The 20,792-nt window shown below is 39.0% G+C and overlaps 1 protein-coding gene across 1 annotated transcript; it reads left to right on the top strand.

The window, feature by feature from the left end:
* Nucleotides 1-2,642: 2,642 nt before the first annotated feature.
* LIPN (lipase family member N) lies at nt 2,643-19,991 on the top strand. The gene is made up of 9 exons (XM_067710100.1): nt 2,643-2,747; nt 4,023-4,140; nt 6,463-6,661; nt 8,298-8,407; nt 11,059-11,195; nt 12,976-13,122; nt 14,565-14,636; nt 15,170-15,241; nt 18,205-19,991. The coding sequence occupies exons 1-9, from the start codon at nt 2,643-2,645 to the stop codon at nt 18,436-18,438; spliced, it is 1,194 nt and encodes a 397-aa protein (XP_067566201.1). The 3' UTR covers nt 18,439-19,991.
* The last annotated feature ends 801 nt before the right edge of the window (nt 19,992-20,792 follow it).

The following is a 20,792-nucleotide window of genomic DNA, read 5'->3' as shown; positions in this document are numbered from 1 at the left end:
AGGGGATGCGGGGTCGTGCCCCGGTCCAGGAGGGTCCCACATGCCGCAGAGCGGCTGGGTCCGTGGGCCATGGCCGCTGAGCCTGCGCGTCTGGAGCCTGTGCTCCGCAATGGGAGAGGCCACAACAGTGAGAAGCCCGCGTACCGCAAAAAAATTGTGAAGGAGAAAATGGTGGCATTTCTGCCTCCATTATCCAGTATTTCTGGTGGAGTTTATGTTGCAGCAAAAAATAGAAATGAAGTTTTCCCTCTCCTGAGAACAAGGAAAATAAAGGGACCAGTGAACAGGCTAGAGAAGAAACATAAACTGGCCTGAGTTAATCAATCCTAGTTTTACCTGTTACTAATCTGTAGCGTCTGTAGTTAGATTTGTCCTTCACAAAGCTAACCTGTCACCTCTAATCCTGTGTAATTTAGGCAATTTACATTCTGCCCCTGGTATTTGCTCCCCCTGTAATCTCTTGTAGCAAATCACCCCTTGTAGCTGTTTGCATTTCAGAAAGTAGGTCGTAGACTGTTAACCCAGAGACTACGGGACCCAACTACTGGGTTGCCCGACTCCAGCAGTGACTGTTTTGAAATAATGCAAGAAGAAGACTGCTAGACGTTCACCATTTTGATCCTTATCACTCACTTCGGACTGAAAACTTCCCTGTAAGAATCCCTGTAATTCCTCAGGAAAGGGGGGCACAGTTCTTGAGGTGCTAGCCTACTGTGTCTTCCCTTTGCCTGGCAAGGAAAATAAAAAGCCTCTCTATTTCTTATCCTCCAAATCTCTGTCTCCATATTTCTATTTGACATCAGTGCACAGGGAGCCAGAATTTGTTGGCAACATTTAGAGCTAAAATGTCTTCATTCTCCTCAGGTCTGTATGCCAAAGTTAACAGCAGGTCGAATCCCTTTGGCCTAAGGATTTTGTTTCCTCTGCTAGTTCCAAACCCTTTTTGGCCTCAAAAGTGAGTCAGGCTGGCCTCAACTTCTCAACGGAGTTATAATCAATCACTTTCTGCACATTACATGGTTGACATCAGTAGTTTCACAAACATTGCTTCAGTTGACTCTCATCATGAACTCTGGTGTTGAGAAGATAGATATTGTTAAGTCTGATTTTGTCTTAGGATACTGAGTACATACTTCCACTTTTGACACCTTGTTTTGAAAATGTGGCTGAACCCTCCCAACGGTGACAGATGCTCAGTGGAAACGTGGAGGATTCAGTCAAACTGGTTATTTGTCCCTGGGCGTGTGTCACTGTCCAGGGTTTCTTCACTTCCACGGGCTTCCTGTCTCTCATGTCTCTGGTTTCTAACTGCAATCGTATCTCATTCTTCATTTTGTCACATGCAAAAGTTCAGAAGTTCTTCACCACTAAGAGTCCTCAGGAATAAGGGAAGCTCACATAACTAGGTAAGATCAAAATTTATCACAATCGGGAGAGAGGTTGGGAGTGGTAGCCAGGTGTAAGGGCTCTGTGCTGAGGCTGCCTTTGTTCCTGTCCTAGTTCTGTCACCTCTCTGTTCTGTAACCTTGGGCGGATCTTTCATCTCTCTAAGCCATTGTTAATTTCATTGACAAAGAATGAGAATGATAACAGTAGCTGCTTTATGGCATTTCTCTGAGGTTTAAATAACACAATGTGAAGCATTTAGAATAGTGTCTGACACAAGCTAAGCCCTACATAGTTATTAGTTTCTAAATGTTTTTAATTATATAACATTTACAAAAGTAAAATCGTCTTCATCCAGATAGCAAATTTACCGAAAGCTATTTAACTTCAAAAGTAAATTCTGAATTTCTAGAAGTCTGTCATTAATTTGTTACAGTAAAGCCTCTCTGATGTTATTCTCTTGTTCGTTCTTAGATTTTAAAAAAATAGTGAAAGCTCACACTGGGCTTAGTGCTTTGTGTGTCACTTAATCCTCCCTACAGCCCTATAAGGTAAGTTACATTATTATCCTAATGCTACCAGTGAGAAAACCAGGAGACAAAGCTACTGAATAACTTACCCAAGGTCAGAAATCTTGTTCATGGTGAGGCTGGACTTCGAACTCAGGCCATTGGACTGCAACTCCCCTATGATGAGTAATCTGCCGGCGATTATGGTCAGGCTGGTTTGAGGAGACATGCTTTTAAGCCATGCCAAGGAAGAGACACTGCACATTTAAATGTGCCAAATTTGCCTTTGGGTGTCCACAAGAAAAATAATCACATCACTTAAAACTGATCATAAGCCTGTCTGAAGCTTCCTTGTTCATGGCTCTTGTTTTTTTGGTGGGTTGCTGGATGAGACTAGAGGATAACTCCACTTTTATCTTTGTCATGGTATGGAAACTTGTCCTCTGAATCTTCATGTGTTCTGACAACTCACAGGTGAGCAAAGATTTAAATTAATTGAAAAGCTTGGATTAAAATAAAACAAAAAAGAAGGCTTCATACTAGATTGAATTCATTTCATTTCTGGAAGTGGACTATGTCAGGGTAATTTCTATGTGAAAAAAATAGATGAATAGTGCTCGGAGTTAGCTCACTGTATTTGCTCCCTTCCACGCTGTCTCAGCTTTCTCTATTTTAATTTCGTGAATCTGCTTTGACATATGACATTAATCTGTGGTTATTAAATGTTTTACGCCAGGCATTCGCGTGATGTGGCTGTTTCTAACAACAACCTATTTGATTTGTGGAACTTTAAATGCTGGCGGATTCTTTAATTTGGAGAAAGAAGCAAATCCTGAAGTGTGGATGAATATTGTAAGTGATGGAAAATTCCCAAGACCATCAAATAAAGCAGATTAATTGATTGTGAGATATTAAAGCTCCTGTATGGCAGAAAAATCTCTGATAAGAAAACATAAAACATGGGTGATTTTTAACAGTTCTCCAAGAGTTAAGCTAGGTAGATCTTCTTTTTTGGCTGAATAAGTAATACTCTCTAGCAATATAAAGCAGAATTATATTTTTTATAGATAACTTCCTGTTTTGAATTTACATTTTTAAGAATATTAAGAATTTCTATTTTAAGCCCTCTGGATGATATATAGGACTGCCCTCTACTGGACTATGGTTTTATTATCTTTAAACCAAGAGGGGTCTCAAAAGACAGTTGACACATATATATGTATAACTTAATCACTTTGTCCTATACCTGAAACGAACACAACATTGTTAATCAACTATACTCCAATATAAAACAAAAAGTTTAAAAAAGTGGTGTATATATATATACACACACACATACACACACACACACACACACAATGGAATTTTACTCAGCCATAAAAAAGAATAAAATAATGCCATTTGCAGCTACATTGATGGACATAGAGATTATCATACTAAGTGAAGTAAGTCAGAAAGAGAAGGACAAATACCATATGATGTCACTTATATGTGGAATCTAAAATATGACACAAGTGAACTTATCTACAAAACAGAAACAAACTCACAGACGTAGAGAACAGACTTGTGGTTGCTGGGGGGTGGGGCAGGGGAGGGTTTGGGACTAGCAGATGCAAACTATTACATATAGAATGGATAAACAACAAGATTCTATTGTCTAGCGCAGGGAACTATATTCAATATCCTGTAATAAACCATAATGGAAAGAATATGAAAAAGAATATATATAATACATATATGTGTGTATATATATATAAAACTGAATTACTTTGCTATACACCAGAAACTAACACAAGTTTGTAAATCAACTATACTTCAATCAAATATATATATGTATACTTTAAAAAAAAAAAGACAAATGACTTGAGAATATAGTTTCGTCAGAAGAGTGGGTCAATGCTAGATATTATCTCCAACCCCCCCAAAAATCTACACTAGCAGACATTTTCTAATAGTCTACTTATTTTTCTATCAAGACTTTATGCAGTAAATTAATTTTACAGTTACCTGGGGCTACAGATTTCAGATAATTTGCCCCAAAAAGCACACACTAGTTGCTTTTTTCTAGTTCCTTTCGATAACCTTTAGAGAAGATGTTTAGCTAACGCTCATATTTTTACTGGGCAGAGTGAAATCATCACCTACAATGGCTACCCCAGTGAGGAGTACGAAGTCACCACTCAAGATGGGTACATACTCAGTGTCAACAGAATCCCCCATGGACGAAGAGACAATAGGAGCACAGGTGGAAGATGTGTCTCTCCTGAGAAGGAGAATTGCATATGACTAAAGTTTATTGCTGGCTGTTCATTAAGACAATGACTGATTTATCAAAATTGGTTTGAATTTTGGATTAGTCTTTACATTGTTAACAGGGAGTCTCATTCTTTTCCAATTCTCTGAAGACAGGCAAGAACCTACAATTACAAAGAGCAAGACTGATCTTCTTGACTGCCACCAGGCTTTCTTCTTAGGGAGTAAATGCAGAGGTGGAGCCTACATTTTGTTAGCTCATTACTGATTTCTCATGTGGAAAATTGCTGTATTCCGAATAGTGGATTTCCTCACTGTTGGAAAGAGATTGGCTGGGTTGTATGAAGCTGGCTGCAGGGTATCCCAAAAGAGTCTTTCCTGCCCCCTCTAGAATCAACAGGCCTCCCTCTGCAGGATTAAAAAAACCCAATTAAATGACAGTGGCATTTCTGAAACTTTTTCCAGGAAGGAAAACTTTAACATTCATGTATGCTTTGACCTGACGAACAGACAGTTTATGCAATGAAAGAGCATGGGGTTACTAAGGCTCCATTCTAGAATGAGGAACGAGCCATGCAAAAGCAGACAAATTACACTCTTTAAAAGGGGAAATATAGGGCTTCCCTGGTGGCGCAGTGGTTGAGAGTCTGCCTGCCGATGCAGGGGACGTGGGTTCGTGCCCCAGTCCGGGAGGATCCTGCGTGCCGCCGAGCTGCTGGGCCCGTGAGCCACGGCTGCTGAGCCTGCATGTCCGGAGCCTGTGCTCCGCGGCGGGAGAGGCCACAGCAGTGAGAGGCCTGCGTACCGCAAAAAAAAAAAAAAAATGGGGGGGGGGAATATAACTGCAAAGTCCCTGAGGAGGGAGAGAGAAGAGCAAGCAAAATATCTGCAAAGGCCCAGTGGCCTTTACCTACCAAATCATTTACCATGAGATGATTCATGGTAAATGAGACCATTTACCATGAATCATCTCATCCCCCCCCATGAATCATCTCATCTCCCATCCACATTCAGAGGCAGCTAAAGTCATGTAGTTCAAGAATTCAAGAGTTTCACAAGAAAAACTGCGAGTGGGACATGGGTAGGATTACTATCTAAAATATGAGATGCCCAGTTAAAGTTGAATTTCTGATAAACAGCAGATGAGTTTTTCATGTAAATCTCACTTTATGATGTACTTATATGACAAAGTTATTCATTGTTAATCTGAAATTCAAATTTAACAGGGTATCCTGGGTTGTTTTGTTTATCTTTGTTTTGGTTTTCGCTAAATCTTGCAATATTAGGCATGGCGAGGGGTGGGGTAGGGAGGTGCTATGAAACACAAAAGGAGAAAACTTTTACAAGGAAGGCTTTACTTAAGGAGGGAGAATTTGGGGAAGATTTGGAGTTAAAAGACATTTATTAGGTATATCTTTCTAAATGCTTTAAATGAATTAAACCTCCCAGAAACCCTATGAAGTTGGCACTATTAAGAGTTACCATTTTACAGATCATGAAACTGAGGTAAAACAGGTTATGTAATAGGCTCCAAGTCACACAAATGGCAAATGACAGAACCAGAATTCAAACCCAGAAAGGCGGACTCCAGAGCCCGTGCTCTTAACTACTAAGTTATAGAATCTTCCATCCTGGTTCTTTTCCTCAGAAACTTGAGAGTTCACAAGAGGGCGTTGAGCTGATTTTACTGCTATAGTTTTCAAATAGTCTTCAGGGGGCAGAGGCTGGGGGTTTGACTGGAAGTTTGGTGAGGAAATAGTCATTGTACATTTATGCTCACCTCCCCCTCCTCCTGGAGGAGGCATAAGACTCCATCAAACATGAGCATCTTCATGTCTCTGTAAGTCAAACCCAGGAGATACATGTAAAAGTGAATACATAGTGCAGAGCAGTTACAAGCACACGCTTTGGCACGAAACAGAACCAGGCTTGAGTCCTACCCATGTACCTTATTAGCTGAATGACCCCTTAGGAAAGTTACTTAACTACCTTAAGTCTCCACATGTATAAAATGAGGATCCTCAAAGTAGGACCTACTTTATAGAGTTATTGTAAGAATTTAATAAGCTCATGCATGTCAACCAATCAGCGTAACACCAGGTACAAAGTATGTGCTCAAAAAACTTGTTATGTGATTACAACACTCTACACTAATGACAAGGGGAAAAGTGAATGCTGGTTTTGGTTTTTGCTTTTCCCAGTGTGTGTGTGTGTGTGTGTGTGTGTGTGTGTGTGTGTGTGTGTGTTTCTATCATGTTCCCGAGATGCTCTATTTATTATAAATTTCTCTCTCTTCCTTCCTCCCTCCTTCCAGGTGCCCAGCCAGTTGTATACTTGCAGCATGCTCTGTTTGCAGACAGTGCCTCCTGGCTTGAGAATTACGCCAATGGCAGCCTTGGATTCCTTCTAGCAGATGCAGGTTACGATGTATGGATGGGAAACAGTCGGGGCAACACTTGGTCAAGGAGACACAAAACACTCTCAGTGAATGAAGAGGAATTCTGGGCCTTTAGGTAAACTATATCTATGAAATCTCATGAAGGCAATTTGAGACAAGTCCTTTCAATATAATAGTGTGGGTGGTATTAACAATAATGCATGATACTTGGAGTCACACAGCTCCTCGTAATTTCTATTAACATCTCGAAGGAAATAAACAGCAAGAAGCTCTGATTTCCATTGATTCTCCCACAAACGAATTATATCATCTCAACAGGGTCATTTTAACATACAATTCTATCCAATACTATACATTATAAGTATGTCCCAAGGGACAGCTTAGGAAATTCCTGTGACCAGAGTATGCACTCTGTGTTTATTGAGTGCCTACTCTATGCACTGTTCTAGGCCCTGAGCATTCAAGAGTGGACAAAGTCTCTGCCCTCATGAAGCTTATGTTTATCCTAGTGATGCTATTACAAGTTTTTTCTCTTGGACAGCCAATCAGTTTTGCAAAGAAGATGTGTATCAGTGCCATATTTTACCTACAGAAACTGTGGTTGAGCATGTATAGAATACCATTTTCAGGAAAACAAAACCTTGTTAACCTTGTTAATAGGCAAGAGAAAAGAATATTTTGATATGCTGACGGCTTCTTTTAATGAAAGTGTTTTCTGCTGTCACCAAAGGACAGGCTGATGCCAACAGTGGACATCCTTTCTCAGGCTTAAACTCCCTGTTGGTTTAAAGCCTGCTGCTAGAGCAAAACCACGTTAATGAAATATTCAGTACCCACTGACAAGGTGGAAGGAAAGAAAGAATAGATGAAATCGTTAGGGTCAGACCTTTGGCCCCAGGGCAAGCATTGGGAAATATTTTGTGCGGTTGGTCTTTGGCTGGGAGCTTGGAGTTTATTTACTATAAGGCATCACAACCATTCTCTTATACTGGTGAGTACCAATCTATATTCCTCTCATGTTCTTCTAATAAGCAGGCCCTTAGTTCCTGAGGTACTGAATTCTACTACTATATGTTACTTAGGCCTTTTTTGTTCTCTTGCATTAATGTTGGTCGAACTAGTACTATAGGATTTTGGTATATATTGAATATATCTCTATATGGACAGAAATATTAATAATAGTAACATCTGACTAAGTGTCTGACAGCAGCCAGAGTCATTCCTTTAATACTCTCCAACCCCTATAGCAGCCCTGCCGTATAGTATTATCATGTTCATTTCACAGATAAGGAAACTTAAGCTCAGAGCATTTAAGTAACTTATGAAAAGTTACTCAGCTAGTACATGGTAGAATCATGATTTACAACCAGTTCTGTTTCCAAAGCCGGGTATTAAGTGGCCCTAAGAGTCTTGAAGTTCCCTGGCGGAGACTGAAGTAGAGGCATGCAAACCAGGTAGGGAAAGGACAGTAAAAGAAATGCAAGAGAAGGGAACGAAAAGGAAGAATGACAAGATTAAACTTCAGATAATGTAGTTTACACAAGTCTCAAAATCATTCCTGTTATTAGAAAGTAACACATGTAAGTGCAGCAAAGAAAAGCTACAATAGCCTATATGTAAATGAATAAATAATGAAATACAAACCATGTAAGTGGACAGCACAGAATTCTGTGTGTAAAAAATAAACAAGCAAGTGCTCTGAGTTTTGAACTTAGTTGGGAATATTTATAAGTCCCTGTTTTATTTTTCAGCTTTGATGAAATGGCCAAATATGATCTCCCAGGAATAATAGACTTCATTGTAAACAAAACTGGTCAAGAGAAGTTGTATTTCATTGGACATTCACTTGGTACTACAATAGGTATGTTTACAAGGGTCAACACTTTACAAGGGTCAGAGCCATGCAAAAGTTCAACTTTGAATTGGAACAGAGTAACTATTTTGCATTTACAGTGTCCTTAATTCTCTGTCCTGTGTTGGGCACATAACCCTAGTTCCCTAAGTGGCTGTGAACCTGAATTCCAGAGACTGTGAATATGTAGGATGAGCCTTTCATCTATTTCTGGTCACCGCAACACATTTGTAATGGTGACGTAATTTCCCAGGAATAATCTGTGCTCAAAATCCAAACAGGTATTTCCAAAGGGTAAGTCTCTAGATCACCTCCAAGCTGAAAAAGTAAAGCCAAATGCCATGAAATATCCTTGAAGAACATTAACTATGCATCAATCATACCTTCCTCACAACCCACATGGAATTTTAAAAAATAAAAAAGAAAGGCTTATACTCATATTTGAACAAATTGAAAAGATATGGTAACATTTTGTTTGTGAATCAGACCACATAAGCTTACTACAGTAAATCAACTGGGCTTATCCATTTAGTGTATGATTTAATATTTATGGAGTAGCAATTAATTGTAAGCACTATATAGATTTTTTTTAAAGTCCAGGAAATGTACTTTGAATGTGTGGTTCCTAGATTTTTTTCTAAGAAATCAATAGTCTAGCTCCACATAAAAATTTAAAGGAACCCATACTATTAAAAATATAAATTTGTTAGTAATCTTCCACTAAAGTTTCCAGTTTTAAGAGACTGGGTTATATGAAAATGCAGTATTTTAGTTTGGGTGAAACTGTGCAAGAGACGATAAATATTCCTACACTAGTCTCATTATCATCAAGAGCAAATAGGTGTTTACCAGTGCTTTGTACTGATAGGCAGCTTACAAATTTAGACTAGGCAGTGAACATGAGAGCGAATACACTAAAAGAGGATCAAAGAACTAATAAGGGGACCCAACCCCACCCCCCAAAAAACTGTCACTAACAGGAAAATAATTACACCATAATAGCTAACACTTAGGAGCCTTTACTATGTTTAGGGTCCTCTGTTCAGGACCTTTCCTACAATCTCTCTGTCTAAGCTTCAGAACAATCCTACCATTATTATTTCCATCTCATAGAAAAGGAAACAGAAGTTCAAAGAAATTAAGTGGCTCCTTCAAGGTCTCTTAATACATAAGAGGTGGCACATTAATTCAAACCAGGTCACTTTGCCTTCACCGACGGGGTGCTTGGGCGCCGTGGAGAAACTGCAGGGAGAAGGACGACTTGAGTGGCGTCTAGAAAAGTGGAGAGGACTCAGATATGCTCTCATATCTGATTAGCAGAGAAAACGGTAAATTTCATCATCAGGGCCCTGCGTTGCATTTAGGGCATGACATTTTTCAGTGAGCGCTATTTGCCTTTTGAGCAGAGAAATTTTTGTTATGTGGGAAGGACCCACTCTCTATAGGACATTTAACAAGCCAGGCCCTAGTCCCTTAAATAACACTTGGGCTCCCCAGTCAGCATGACCATCAAAAACTCACCTCCAGGGCTTCCCTGGTGGCGCAGTGGTTGAGAGTCCGCCTGCTGATGTAGGGGACACGGGTTCGTGCCCCGGTCTGGGAAGATCCCACATGCCGCGGAGCGGCTGGGCCCGTGAGCCACGGCCGCTGAGCCTGCGCGTCCGCAGCCTGTGCTCCGCAACGGGAGAGGTCACAGCAGTGAGAGGCCCGCGTACCGCAAAAACAAACAAACAAACAAACAAAAAAACTCACCTCCACACATTTCTAGACATCTTCTGGGGGAACAATTATGCCTGTTTCAGTCTTTGTATCAATTACTCAGCCAGTTCCTTTTCTGGCTAAGACAGTTTCAATATTTCAACAAGAAGTTCAGAAGAAAAAAACCACTGCTATGGCTACGTACACACACACACACACACACACACACACAGAGTGGAGGGGGGCCCAGGAAAGTACCTCAGGGATCCCAAACAGGGAGATCCTCCACATAGCCTTTCCTGTGTGAGGCTGACCCCCACCCTCATCCTCATAGTGCTAGATATGGATGCAATGCTATTCCTGAACAGTCAGAGCACATGGAGACATATGGTCCTTACTGGGACCATGGTGGACTGAGGGAAAGCCCGTTCCCTTTCGGATGCAGGGAAGATTTCAGAGGTTTTGGTAAGCATCCAATGAAGCACTGAGAGCAATGAAATCTCATCAACTGTGAGAAAGAAAAACTGTGGCATAACCGGACGATAGTGCAGAAAGAGCTGATTGATTCACCTACCACAAACTGATTATTTCTAGAGGCTCTGTGACTCACTCTGACATCTCAGAGTTGGTGGTAAAGTGACAATACTGCCAGCACTTACCCCACGCTTGGGAAGTGAAGGTGTCCCCAGTTTACTCGGCAGGAGTTGCTCCAGCAACTTATCCTTCACTTTCCCCAACCCAGTTAAATTGTCCAGAATAAGAGAAAAATGGAGACTTGAGAGCAGAGAGGGCTGAAGGCAGATTAACTCTGCAGGATAACTTAGAAGAGTTTCCCAATTCATCTCCAAGATGAGTGCAGTAAAAGGATGAAAATGACAAAGCAGAGTCCCACTTTTGTTAGTAGAAACATTGCCTAAATACTTCTAATTTTTACAAGATCGTCTTGTCTCCTGTTCTCTCAGGGTTTGCAGCCTTTGCCACCATGCCTGAACTGGCACAAAGAATCAAAATGAATTTTGCCTTGAGTCCTGTGATCTCTTTCAAATACCCCACGGGCATTTTTACCAGTTTTTTCCTACTTCCAAGTTCCTCAGTCAAGGTAGGCTCTTCCTTGTGCCAAAAAGTATATGAGGATCTCCTTTTGGATGATAGATCCTTATTCTTTTAAAATCTATTATGAAACAAAAGTAGCACATTTAGATGAAATCTGTAGAAACCAGACTCTGGGATCATGTGCTTGGAGTGGATGTGTCCTTGTGTGTGTTTGTCTATGCCACAATGTCTACAGCTCCCATATGCAATTCACTATACTCAGTTATTAACAGACCTGAGTATAAAGCAGAATTTCTAACTGAGCTGACTGCCGTGTCAGTTTAAGATCTACTCACAAGTTTCCTTGTTCCATTCTTATTCCCCTGGGCATGTCAGTGAATTCACAGTGCCCAAATGGAAGACATTTTCCAAGTTACATGGGATCACTGATATCCCTGACTTTGATGTTAGAAAAGCCTGAATAATATAACCCTTCCCATATGGGAGCTTGCTCTAATTTACTAAAGCTAAGATTCCAAAGAGTAAATGTCTTACAGCTGAATTATTCATTCAAGTATTTATTGGTTATTTTGCAATGGTTGGAAAAGTAGTTTGATGGTCAATTGTGAGTTTGGGATTTTATTCTTTGAAAGTTTTTCTCTGTTTGCTTTTTGTTTCTCTAAAAAGGTCATTGCCACAATGAACACAGTATTTTATCAAGATTGCCCCTCAAATTTGGAGAGAAGGATAGAATAAATTTTGACCAAAATGAAGTCAAGGAGACCAATTAGGGTATCACAATAATTCATATATATAGTGAGGTCCTGGTCTGAGGTGAAGAGGTAGAAATGGGAAAAAAAGTATTTGTGAGCTAACACAAGGAAGAACTTCCATGAGGCCTAATGATTGGTTTGATAGTAGTTTTTTGGTATCGTTTAGTAAGCTCAAGTGATATAACTTCCCTTTTTTGTCGTTGATAGTTCTATTTTAAAGTGTGCTGACATCAGTTAGTTTTGGATGTTTACTACATTTGGACAGAGTTGAGCAGACAAATTAGTTGAATTAAATTCAGAGATAGACACATCTATTTCTAAATACACCAGTTTTGCATATGTGTGGCTTTGCCTACATAGGTCGGGTCTGAGGCACATATTGTCCCTGACTTATCTCAGTTTCTTATCCTCTACTGTCAAACTTCCCACCACTTTAAGTCCCATTCTCTGGCCCACCCACCATTTCATAATATCCATTGCCCCTAGAAGCTCCAGTCCTCCCGTCAGAGATGCCCACCCAAGCTTGCTTTTCCAAAAGCCCTAGAAGTTTTAACTATGCTGCCTCCCAAGACATCATTTTTTTTCTGTCCAGTGGCACCCTCCCTTCAGTACTCCATCCTCTACCTTTCAGCATAAAAGCTGGCTACTCTGGAACACTACCAGAAACGTGACGTGTACACGGGTAATAGGGAAAAACCCTTCTTTTCCTTCCTATTCAAGGCAATATTTGACCTTAAGGAGAAACTGCTCTACCTTTCTTGCCATTTAATGAGAAATATAGGCAATCGCTGATTGGACAGAATGTGGGAGAGCTTCACTGTGGAGAAATTAGCTAATTTGAGGTTGAGGGTCCTTACTGCAGTCTCCTTGTAAATTATGTTTGATGATATTAGCTGGGTGGAGACCGATTCATAAATAGGAACTTTTCCTGAATGACTTGGTCTCCTTGACCAAAACAGCAAATAAATATAAAAATATAAGTAAAGCCCCGAGAATTCTCATTCCTGGGATGAAGGGAATGTCAAGAAGTCTGAAAATGGTCCTCAAAAGAATAATTATTTTTTATTTTTACAGTGGATTTTTGGTACCAAAGGTTTCTTTTTAGGAGATAAAACAGGCAAGTCACCTTCTACCAAAATCTGCAACAATAAAATATTATGGGTGATATGTATTGAATTTATGTCTTTATGGGCCGGATTCAACATGAAAAATGTGAACGTGGTATGTATAATGATTCTGGGGCCATTCGACGCTTTTAGAAATTCCAGCTTTTCTTTGATTGATTTTGATGTATCTATTATACTACATAAATTAATGTGGTATTCTAAACTTAAGGGCAGAGATTTGCTATGCATAGAAGATTAGATATTCAATGGACCATGAATGTGAAGACTGGGGAAGACAATAGGCAGCTTCATCTTTTCATACCTGGTCAAATTTAAGAAAATAGTTGTTCCACAATAGGTAGTGGTTTCACATGTTCACAATCAGCTACCACTTACTACAGTCAACTTGATTTTATTTCAGTACAACACAGTGCATTAAAAAATAAAATAAAATCATAGAAAAGAAGTACATACAAGCATTAAATTTATTCCATGTATGCCTTCACTTGTGTGAATTTAACCTCAAATAAAATTTATCATTTAACTTGGAACATACAAGACAGAATGGAATGGAGTATAATCCCTTTCCTATGAAAGAGCAGAAGTCCTGTTTCATCAACTCCTTGATTCCTGTTGCTGAGAATTCAAGGAGGACGAGGAGTTCAGACTACAGACCAGTGTGGTTGAGTAGTTATCTCTGTCATATTCCAAATGGCAGCCAGGGAGATCGTTACAGTGAAGCTAGTTCCAAAATAGCTTTTCGTGGCCAGCCACCCTACCCCCATTCTTTAAGAGGATAAGTTGTGTTAGACCAAAAACCTTGAGGAACAATGGTTCAAAGCCTGCTTCTTCAAAAGTAAAGATTTTTAGTAGTTTCCTTGATTTGTTCCATTATATTCTAAGACATACAATTATCAGTACTATTTTATGTCTACAATTTTCATCTCTATTATATTTATGAAGATAAAAGTACAGTACACATGGAAGTGCTTGATTTTTAGCTTTTTTTTGGTAGTATTTTATTTTATCCTTACAAGAGCACAGCAAACTGTAGTATGATTTTTAGCATGTCCATTTAATAGATGAAAATACAGAAACTCAGAGATGATAAATAACTTGCCCAAAGTCACAAAGCTTATCATTAACAAAGTTAGGTCCTGAACTCCAGGATTTTTGATCTATTGATCTGTGATCATCACATCTGTACACACACACACCCCCAGCTCCCCCCCACACACACTTGCACAGAGTACCTTTCTTGGTTGCTTTGCTCCGTGATGTCCATTGTTGCTTCTGCTTCAAAATAAGCAAATTATCCTACAGCTTCAGAGCTGATGCAAGTTTGCTCTCAAGCAGCCCATGCCACCAGTCAGCCCATGGTTCACCCACATTCAAGTGCCTGACATGACTTTGTAATTATCTAGATGATTCTTCCTTGCCACTTTCAAAACCGCAATATTTGTTTATTAGTTCTTAGCATAATTATGATCTGCTTCTGAAAGGCATAGTTTTTTCATTGGGTGGTTAATGCTGTAATAAGTGTCCTTTTTCCTTCAGAGCCGAATGGATGTGTATATGTCCCATGCTCCCACTGGATCGTCGATACAGAACATCCTGCATATAAAACAGGTAGGGTCTTTGTCATGGAAAACTATTCCCTTAATTTTCTTTATATATGAAAGGACAGAGTTAGCATGTCTGTTCTAAGAAACTTAGCAGCTGGCTTCCTTTTTGCCCTTGTCACCATCTTTATGGTTTGATTTCCCTGGATTTTAAGAGAAAGAACAAGGGATGGGACAGACCAAGTCGGTGACATAAATGAACCCCATCTTAAATCAGAGCTTGTAAAATAGGCCCTGAGCTGAAACAAAAGGTAAACTGGGAGAGCCTCAGAACTGAGCCTTCCCCAGAGAGAGAAATACCTGAGATTTGATTTCCCCTTAATGAGGCTTGGTTTTCCACTAACATTTCCTTCAAACCAAGGAGATCATTGCATCACTTTCTGTCGACCTTGTTTTTCATACTGGTAAAATTTATTTATATCTTTCTGCTCATCCCGAAGCCTTATTTTCTTCCCAGCGTACAGTGCTTTTCTAAGATTTGCTGTTAACAATCATGATTCTTACTGTGAATATTACTTTTCTATAAACCATTTAATTCAGCTTTACGGATCTGATGAATTCAGAGCTTATGACTGGGGAAGTGAAGCAGAGAACATGCATCATTACAATCAGGTGAGCTATTCAGAGTGACCCAAGGAGGGAGGCTTTGAAAACTTACAATGATAAATTATTTGAGAGTAAAAAGAATCCTAGCTGGCAATAGGTCTCATTCACATTGGTTGATAGAGATATTTTTTCCAAGTCTAGTTTTAATATGTATTCATTTCAGAAAATCTAGAAATAAAAGAATTATATACTAAGGGAGTTAAGTCATTTATAATCCCTCCACCCAGAGATAACTATAGTAGATGTATCAATATTTTATTACATTTATTCCAATGTCAACATCACTGCTTTTCCACAACTTTCAATCTTGCTTTTTTATTTACAGTCATAGCAAAACATAACCAATGTTACTGAGGGTTTTTTTTAACATTATTTTTAATGGCTGCATAATAATGAACATTGCTTTATAAAAATCTATAAAAATTTACAGAGTAAATGAATACATGCTTCTTGATAACAACAGAAGAAAATTAGGATTACACGTAAAAGTTAAGAGAATTTTCCACCCATGCAGTGTTGAATCTTAAGGCAACTTTTTCCCTCTAACTTTATGCACCAAAATTTATAGACTCATTTAGCCTTCCTATACTTTTAATCAATCCTGTTGCCACCTTCCTTTCTCTAAGTCAGGGGCTGGGCTTCTCAGTATGAACTAAGCACATTTTTCTGATGTTTTCCCAGACTGACATATTTAAGGCTATTAGTGCAAACATAGATTGATGAAATTGTTTCTGAACATCAAATCAGTCCATCAGACCAGTCAATTTCTCAGTAATGGATTGAATTATTAGAGAAATGATTCTACTAGCCCTTAAGACAAAGAGAGCTATATATAATTTTATTATTATTTTTAATCAGCTTAAGGTGTGATTTACATATGGTGAAATTCACTGATTTTATGTCTCTAACTCAGTGAGTTTTGAAAAATATATTCATTCATGTAGCCACATCACAAGCAAGATATTGAATATTTTCATTACCCACAAAGGTTTTTTCCTGCTCCTCAGACAATGTATATTTACAAATGCATATATTTGCAAATGCTTAGAAAAAGGCCATAAAATAAATAAACAGCAAATGTTAAAGTGATAACTTTCCAAAAGGGGAAGAAAGGAAGAGTGAAGTGGATGGACATGAAAGAGAAAAGGAGGCTCTCATTTTGGATTTTACATACATTTGTCTTTTTTCATTATTGTAACGAGCATGTTACATATTGTTTACATTTACAAAAAAATAAAACAAAACACACACACACGTAAGACCATTATTGTCAAGTTCAGCTTTATTGAGGTAAAACTGACCAAAAAATATTTAAGATTGAAGTGTACAACATGATGACAAGTATTGAGAGTGTAAATGTCCTCAGAATTTACACACAGTTAGCTAGCTGGTCCTACCCTACTCCAGGCCAATCCTGTTTTATTTGTTTGTAATTTTAGATCATTGGAAGTCAATTTTCATTACATTCAGAAGTATCAACAGTTTGTCTTCTCCTTCAGTTCCCAGTACAATCTCTGTGTCCACTCTATGTTTTTTTAAGAATAAGAGGATTAACCTATGTAAGCCTCATGACAGTAGGAATTTCCTTCTCTTTTTTTCACCAGTATTGTCTCACCTGGCAGAGTATCTGGAACTTACTGGCCCCTTAATACTTACTTGTTGCACGAATGAAATTTGTTAACTTCCCTCTAATCCACCTTAAAATCTCTGTCTTCTTGATTCTCTCCTTCCTTTCACTCTCAGAAAATGAAGGTCCTCTTATTATGCAAGTTATCCTGATCTTGTGCCCTCGACCCCATCTCTTTTCATATCTTCTTACTGGCTTCTCTTATTATCTTAAACGAATCCCTATCCCTTATGAAAAACAAATAAAAAACCTTCCCTCAACCCATCAATTCTATCAAGTCATCCTACCATCACTCTGTTTTTATCAACATTTCTTAATATTTAAAAGCGAAGTGGAGAAGCATCTCCACTTCTCCACTCACTCCTGAACCCTGGAAAATGTAGTTTTGGTCTTCATCTTCTTATTAGAGCTACTCTATTTAAAGTTGCTTGTGGCTTTTAATTGCCAAATATAATTGCCTATTCTCACCTATATCTTGTGTTAGTTACCACAGTCTCCTTGCAACTCACCCCCCTGATTTGGACTTCCGTAATATAACCATCTCTGATTTTTTTCCTTCCCCTTTTGATTGCTCCCTTTGTCCTTTGACTGGCTACTCTCTGTCCCCCACTGCTCTCAAATTGGCAGAATTCCTCCAAAATTCTTCAAATCTCTCTCCCCTTTGTCTTTGGAGAACTTAGCCATCCCTATGGCTTCAGTTACCCCTTTATGTGGGTCATCCAAACTGCTTGTCTAGATTTTGTTCAGGACCCATTTCCAACCTATTTCTTCTTCAAGTCATCCCACAAACTGATGCCTATGCAATCATGCTAAGACAGAGCTCTGAGAAATGACCTTGCCTTGTCTTCAAAACTTCTGAAAGATGCCTAGCTGCTTCAGCCTTTCATTTAGACCTTGACTGTCTCCAATCGTATACCCTACAGTATTCCCTTACATATTTTCTTTTCTGGGTACACTGGACAGCTTGGCATTCCTGACCACGGCATACATGTTATTCCTGCCTGCTGGAAAGGCCTGCCACCTTCATCCTTGTCTGTAAAATCCAACCATTCCTCAAGAGTCATTTCAAATGACTGCTCTTTATATGAAGCCCCAGTTGGAAATAATTTCTTCTTTGTCTTCAAAGAAGACAAATGTTTTATAGCATTGAATATACCCTACTTTGTTTACAAAAGTTTATTTAGCCATCTTGCCTTGTTCCTTCACACTCCTTGAATATAGAGCCCATTGCATGCTTTCTTCCTGTGGTCATAGTAAATATTCAGTAGTCTCTATTTATTTGAAGTCAGTTGTTGCTCTGAGGAGCTTCCTCTCATGAATGTACTTTCTCTCTCTTCCATAGAGTCGTCCCCCACTATATGACCTGACTGCCATGAAAGTGCCTACTGCTATTTGGGTTGGTGGAAGTGATGTCCTTATAACACCCCAGGATGTAACCAGAGTACTCCCCCAAATCAGGAATCTCCATTACTTCAACCTATTGCCAGATTGGAACCACTTTGATTTCATCTGGGGCCTCGATGCTGCTCAACGGGTGTACAGTAAAATCATAGATTTGATGAAGTCATTTCCCTGACTGCAATACATCTACTCTTCAGTTAAAAGTTGTTTCCAAGCCCATAAGAGGCTTTGGGCAAAATACTAATCAGCAATGAGGTCTACTCCAGCATCCTTCACCTTGTTGCTGTCGCTGAGGTGTTCCCTTATCACGGCATCCCAGCTAGGAATTATTTGTACTGTGCTGCTCTTTCGGAAATGTCCACATCTGAAATCTTAGAATCTTCCCCTCAGTCAAGGGCTAGGTCTATTTTTAAATCTAAGCCCTAGTAAACTCTTCTCTGCTAACTGTACACTTCAGGGAGGAGTTAAAAGAGGCCTTTCTCTTTCTTATTTCAAATATATATAGTGGTTTCATGCAAATGATACTCACTCCCCATCCCCTGGCCTAGATAAACCTTGTCAAGGGAGTCATGTGGCAATATGTTTTGGGTGGCTGTGATCTTGTGGCTTTCTTGAAATCACAATTAGGGCAATAGTCATATGGTCATCTATAGACAAGCTATGAAACAAGCCTGACCCACATCAAGCATGAAAAAATTAGCAGAATGGAAAACTAACCAAATTAAAGTATTCCAGGAGTTTGTTTTACTGTTACAAGCTAGGGGAAAAACTAACTCTTAGTAAGCATATGACTCAACTGGAAGGAGTGGAAGGATGTGGCTGTAATAGATTAGCCTACTAGTTATGAACATTTAAGAGGCATTGGACGGTGGTTGATATGTTTACAGAGAGAAAAGAAGGCATTGGTTAAAATAAGAATCTGGTTAAGTGGGGGTCAGTTAAGAGAGCTCCTATGGGATTTGTCTTATTCAGCTACTGCTACAACAATGCTTTGTAATAAACAACTCAGTGGCTTACAACAGCAAACGTTTATTTTTTTATGCTCACAAGTCCACAGTCTGGCTGGTGTGGTTCTATTTTACACTGAAATCACCTGGGTTTGGCTCAAAGCTGTGGGTTGGGTCCAGGTCTGCTCTACATCTTCTCTTCATTCTGGAACTAGCAGCTCTCAGGGTTATGTTCTTTGCATGACAGATGCCAAGAGCACAAAAGGGCTAGCTAGATCACGCTAGCATATCTGAACCTCTGCTTGTTCACATGCCTTTGGCTAATTCAGATCACATGACCAAGCCTTACCTCAGTGGGGTAGAATAGTCTGCTTCACCTGCAGTGTGAAGCTGCAAACCACATGGCAGAGAGTGTGGATATACAATGCTATTATACAGGCGTGCAGAACTGGGGAAGATACTCCATTCTACCATATATAGGCATAAAATTCAAAAGACAAAAATAAGGAATACAATAAAAAGTAAGTCTTCCTCTTTCTCCCAACTTTTGTCATACACTCTCCACTTCAAAGACACATAACTCTTACCAATATTTCTACAGATTATGCCATGCATATTCTAATGGCTCCACAGATACCCATTTAGTTTTTTCTCCTATATGTACCGTACTATTCATACTTTTCCACGTCTTGCTTTGATCGCTTAGTGTATCTTGGAGATCATTCCCCATCAGTTCATATGGAACACTATTAAAGGTTACATGGAAATTCATTATTAACAGAGATTAAGATGAATTAGGATTTTTTGTAATTACACACAGTGTTGTAGAAAATATTGTACAAACATCAGTTTATACTTTATACAAATATCATTTATACCCAGAGGATAAATTATCTTTGAACCAGTAATTCTGGTTCAAAGAGCATGTAGAATTTTAATTTTGGATGAAAATATTTTTTAACTTCTTTGGTTGACATGAAATCGCAAATCATAGCTGTTAGGGTGGCTATTATCATTAAAACAAAAGACAACTAGTGTTGACAAAGAAGTGGAGAAATTGGAACCCTTGTACATTGTTAGTGGGAATACAAAATGGTGCAGTCTCTATAGAAAGCAGTATGGAGGTTCCCAGAAAGTTAAAAATAGAACTACTTTATAATCTAGCAATCCCACTTCTGGGCATTTATCCAGAAGAAATGAAATCAGGATATCAAAGAGGTATCAGTACTCTCATGTTCAATGCAGCACTATTCACAATAGCCAATGTAGAGAAGCAAACTAAATGTCCATCGACAGATGAAAGGATTAAAAAATGTGATTGATAGATAGATATAGATATAGATGTAGATATAGATATCTCACAATGGAATTTTATTCAGCTTTCAAAAAGAAGGAAATCCTGTCATATTCAATAACATCGATGAAACATGAGGACTTTATGCTAAGTGAAATAAGGCAGTCACAGAAAGACAGCTACTGCATGATTCCACATACATGAGGTAGCTAAAATAGTTAAACTCATAGATGCTGAGACCAGAATGGTGATTGCCAGGAGCTGGGGGTAGGGGACAATGGGGAGTTA

The sequence above is a fragment of the Pseudorca crassidens genome, chromosome 16 (assembly GCF_039906515.1).
Source record: "Pseudorca crassidens isolate mPseCra1 chromosome 16, mPseCra1.hap1, whole genome shotgun sequence".
In the NCBI taxonomy this organism is placed as follows: Eukaryota; Metazoa; Chordata; class Mammalia; order Artiodactyla; family Delphinidae; genus Pseudorca; species Pseudorca crassidens.
The sequence above is the reverse complement of the archived record's forward strand: the minus strand, read 5'-3'. Positions and strand labels throughout refer to the sequence as shown.

Coding starts and splice junctions, on each gene's coding strand:
- LIPN (XM_067710100.1), top strand. CDS start 2,643: ATGTGGCTGTTTCTAACAACAACCTATTTGATTTGTGGAACTTTAAAT. Junction 11,196..12,975: donor TTCCAAGTTCCTCAGTCAAG/GTAGGCTCTTCC, acceptor TTATTTTTACAG/TGGATTTTTGGTACCAAAGG. Junction 14,637..15,169: donor ACATCCTGCATATAAAACAG/GTAGGGTCTTTG, acceptor CATTTAATTCAG/CTTTACGGATCTGATGAATT.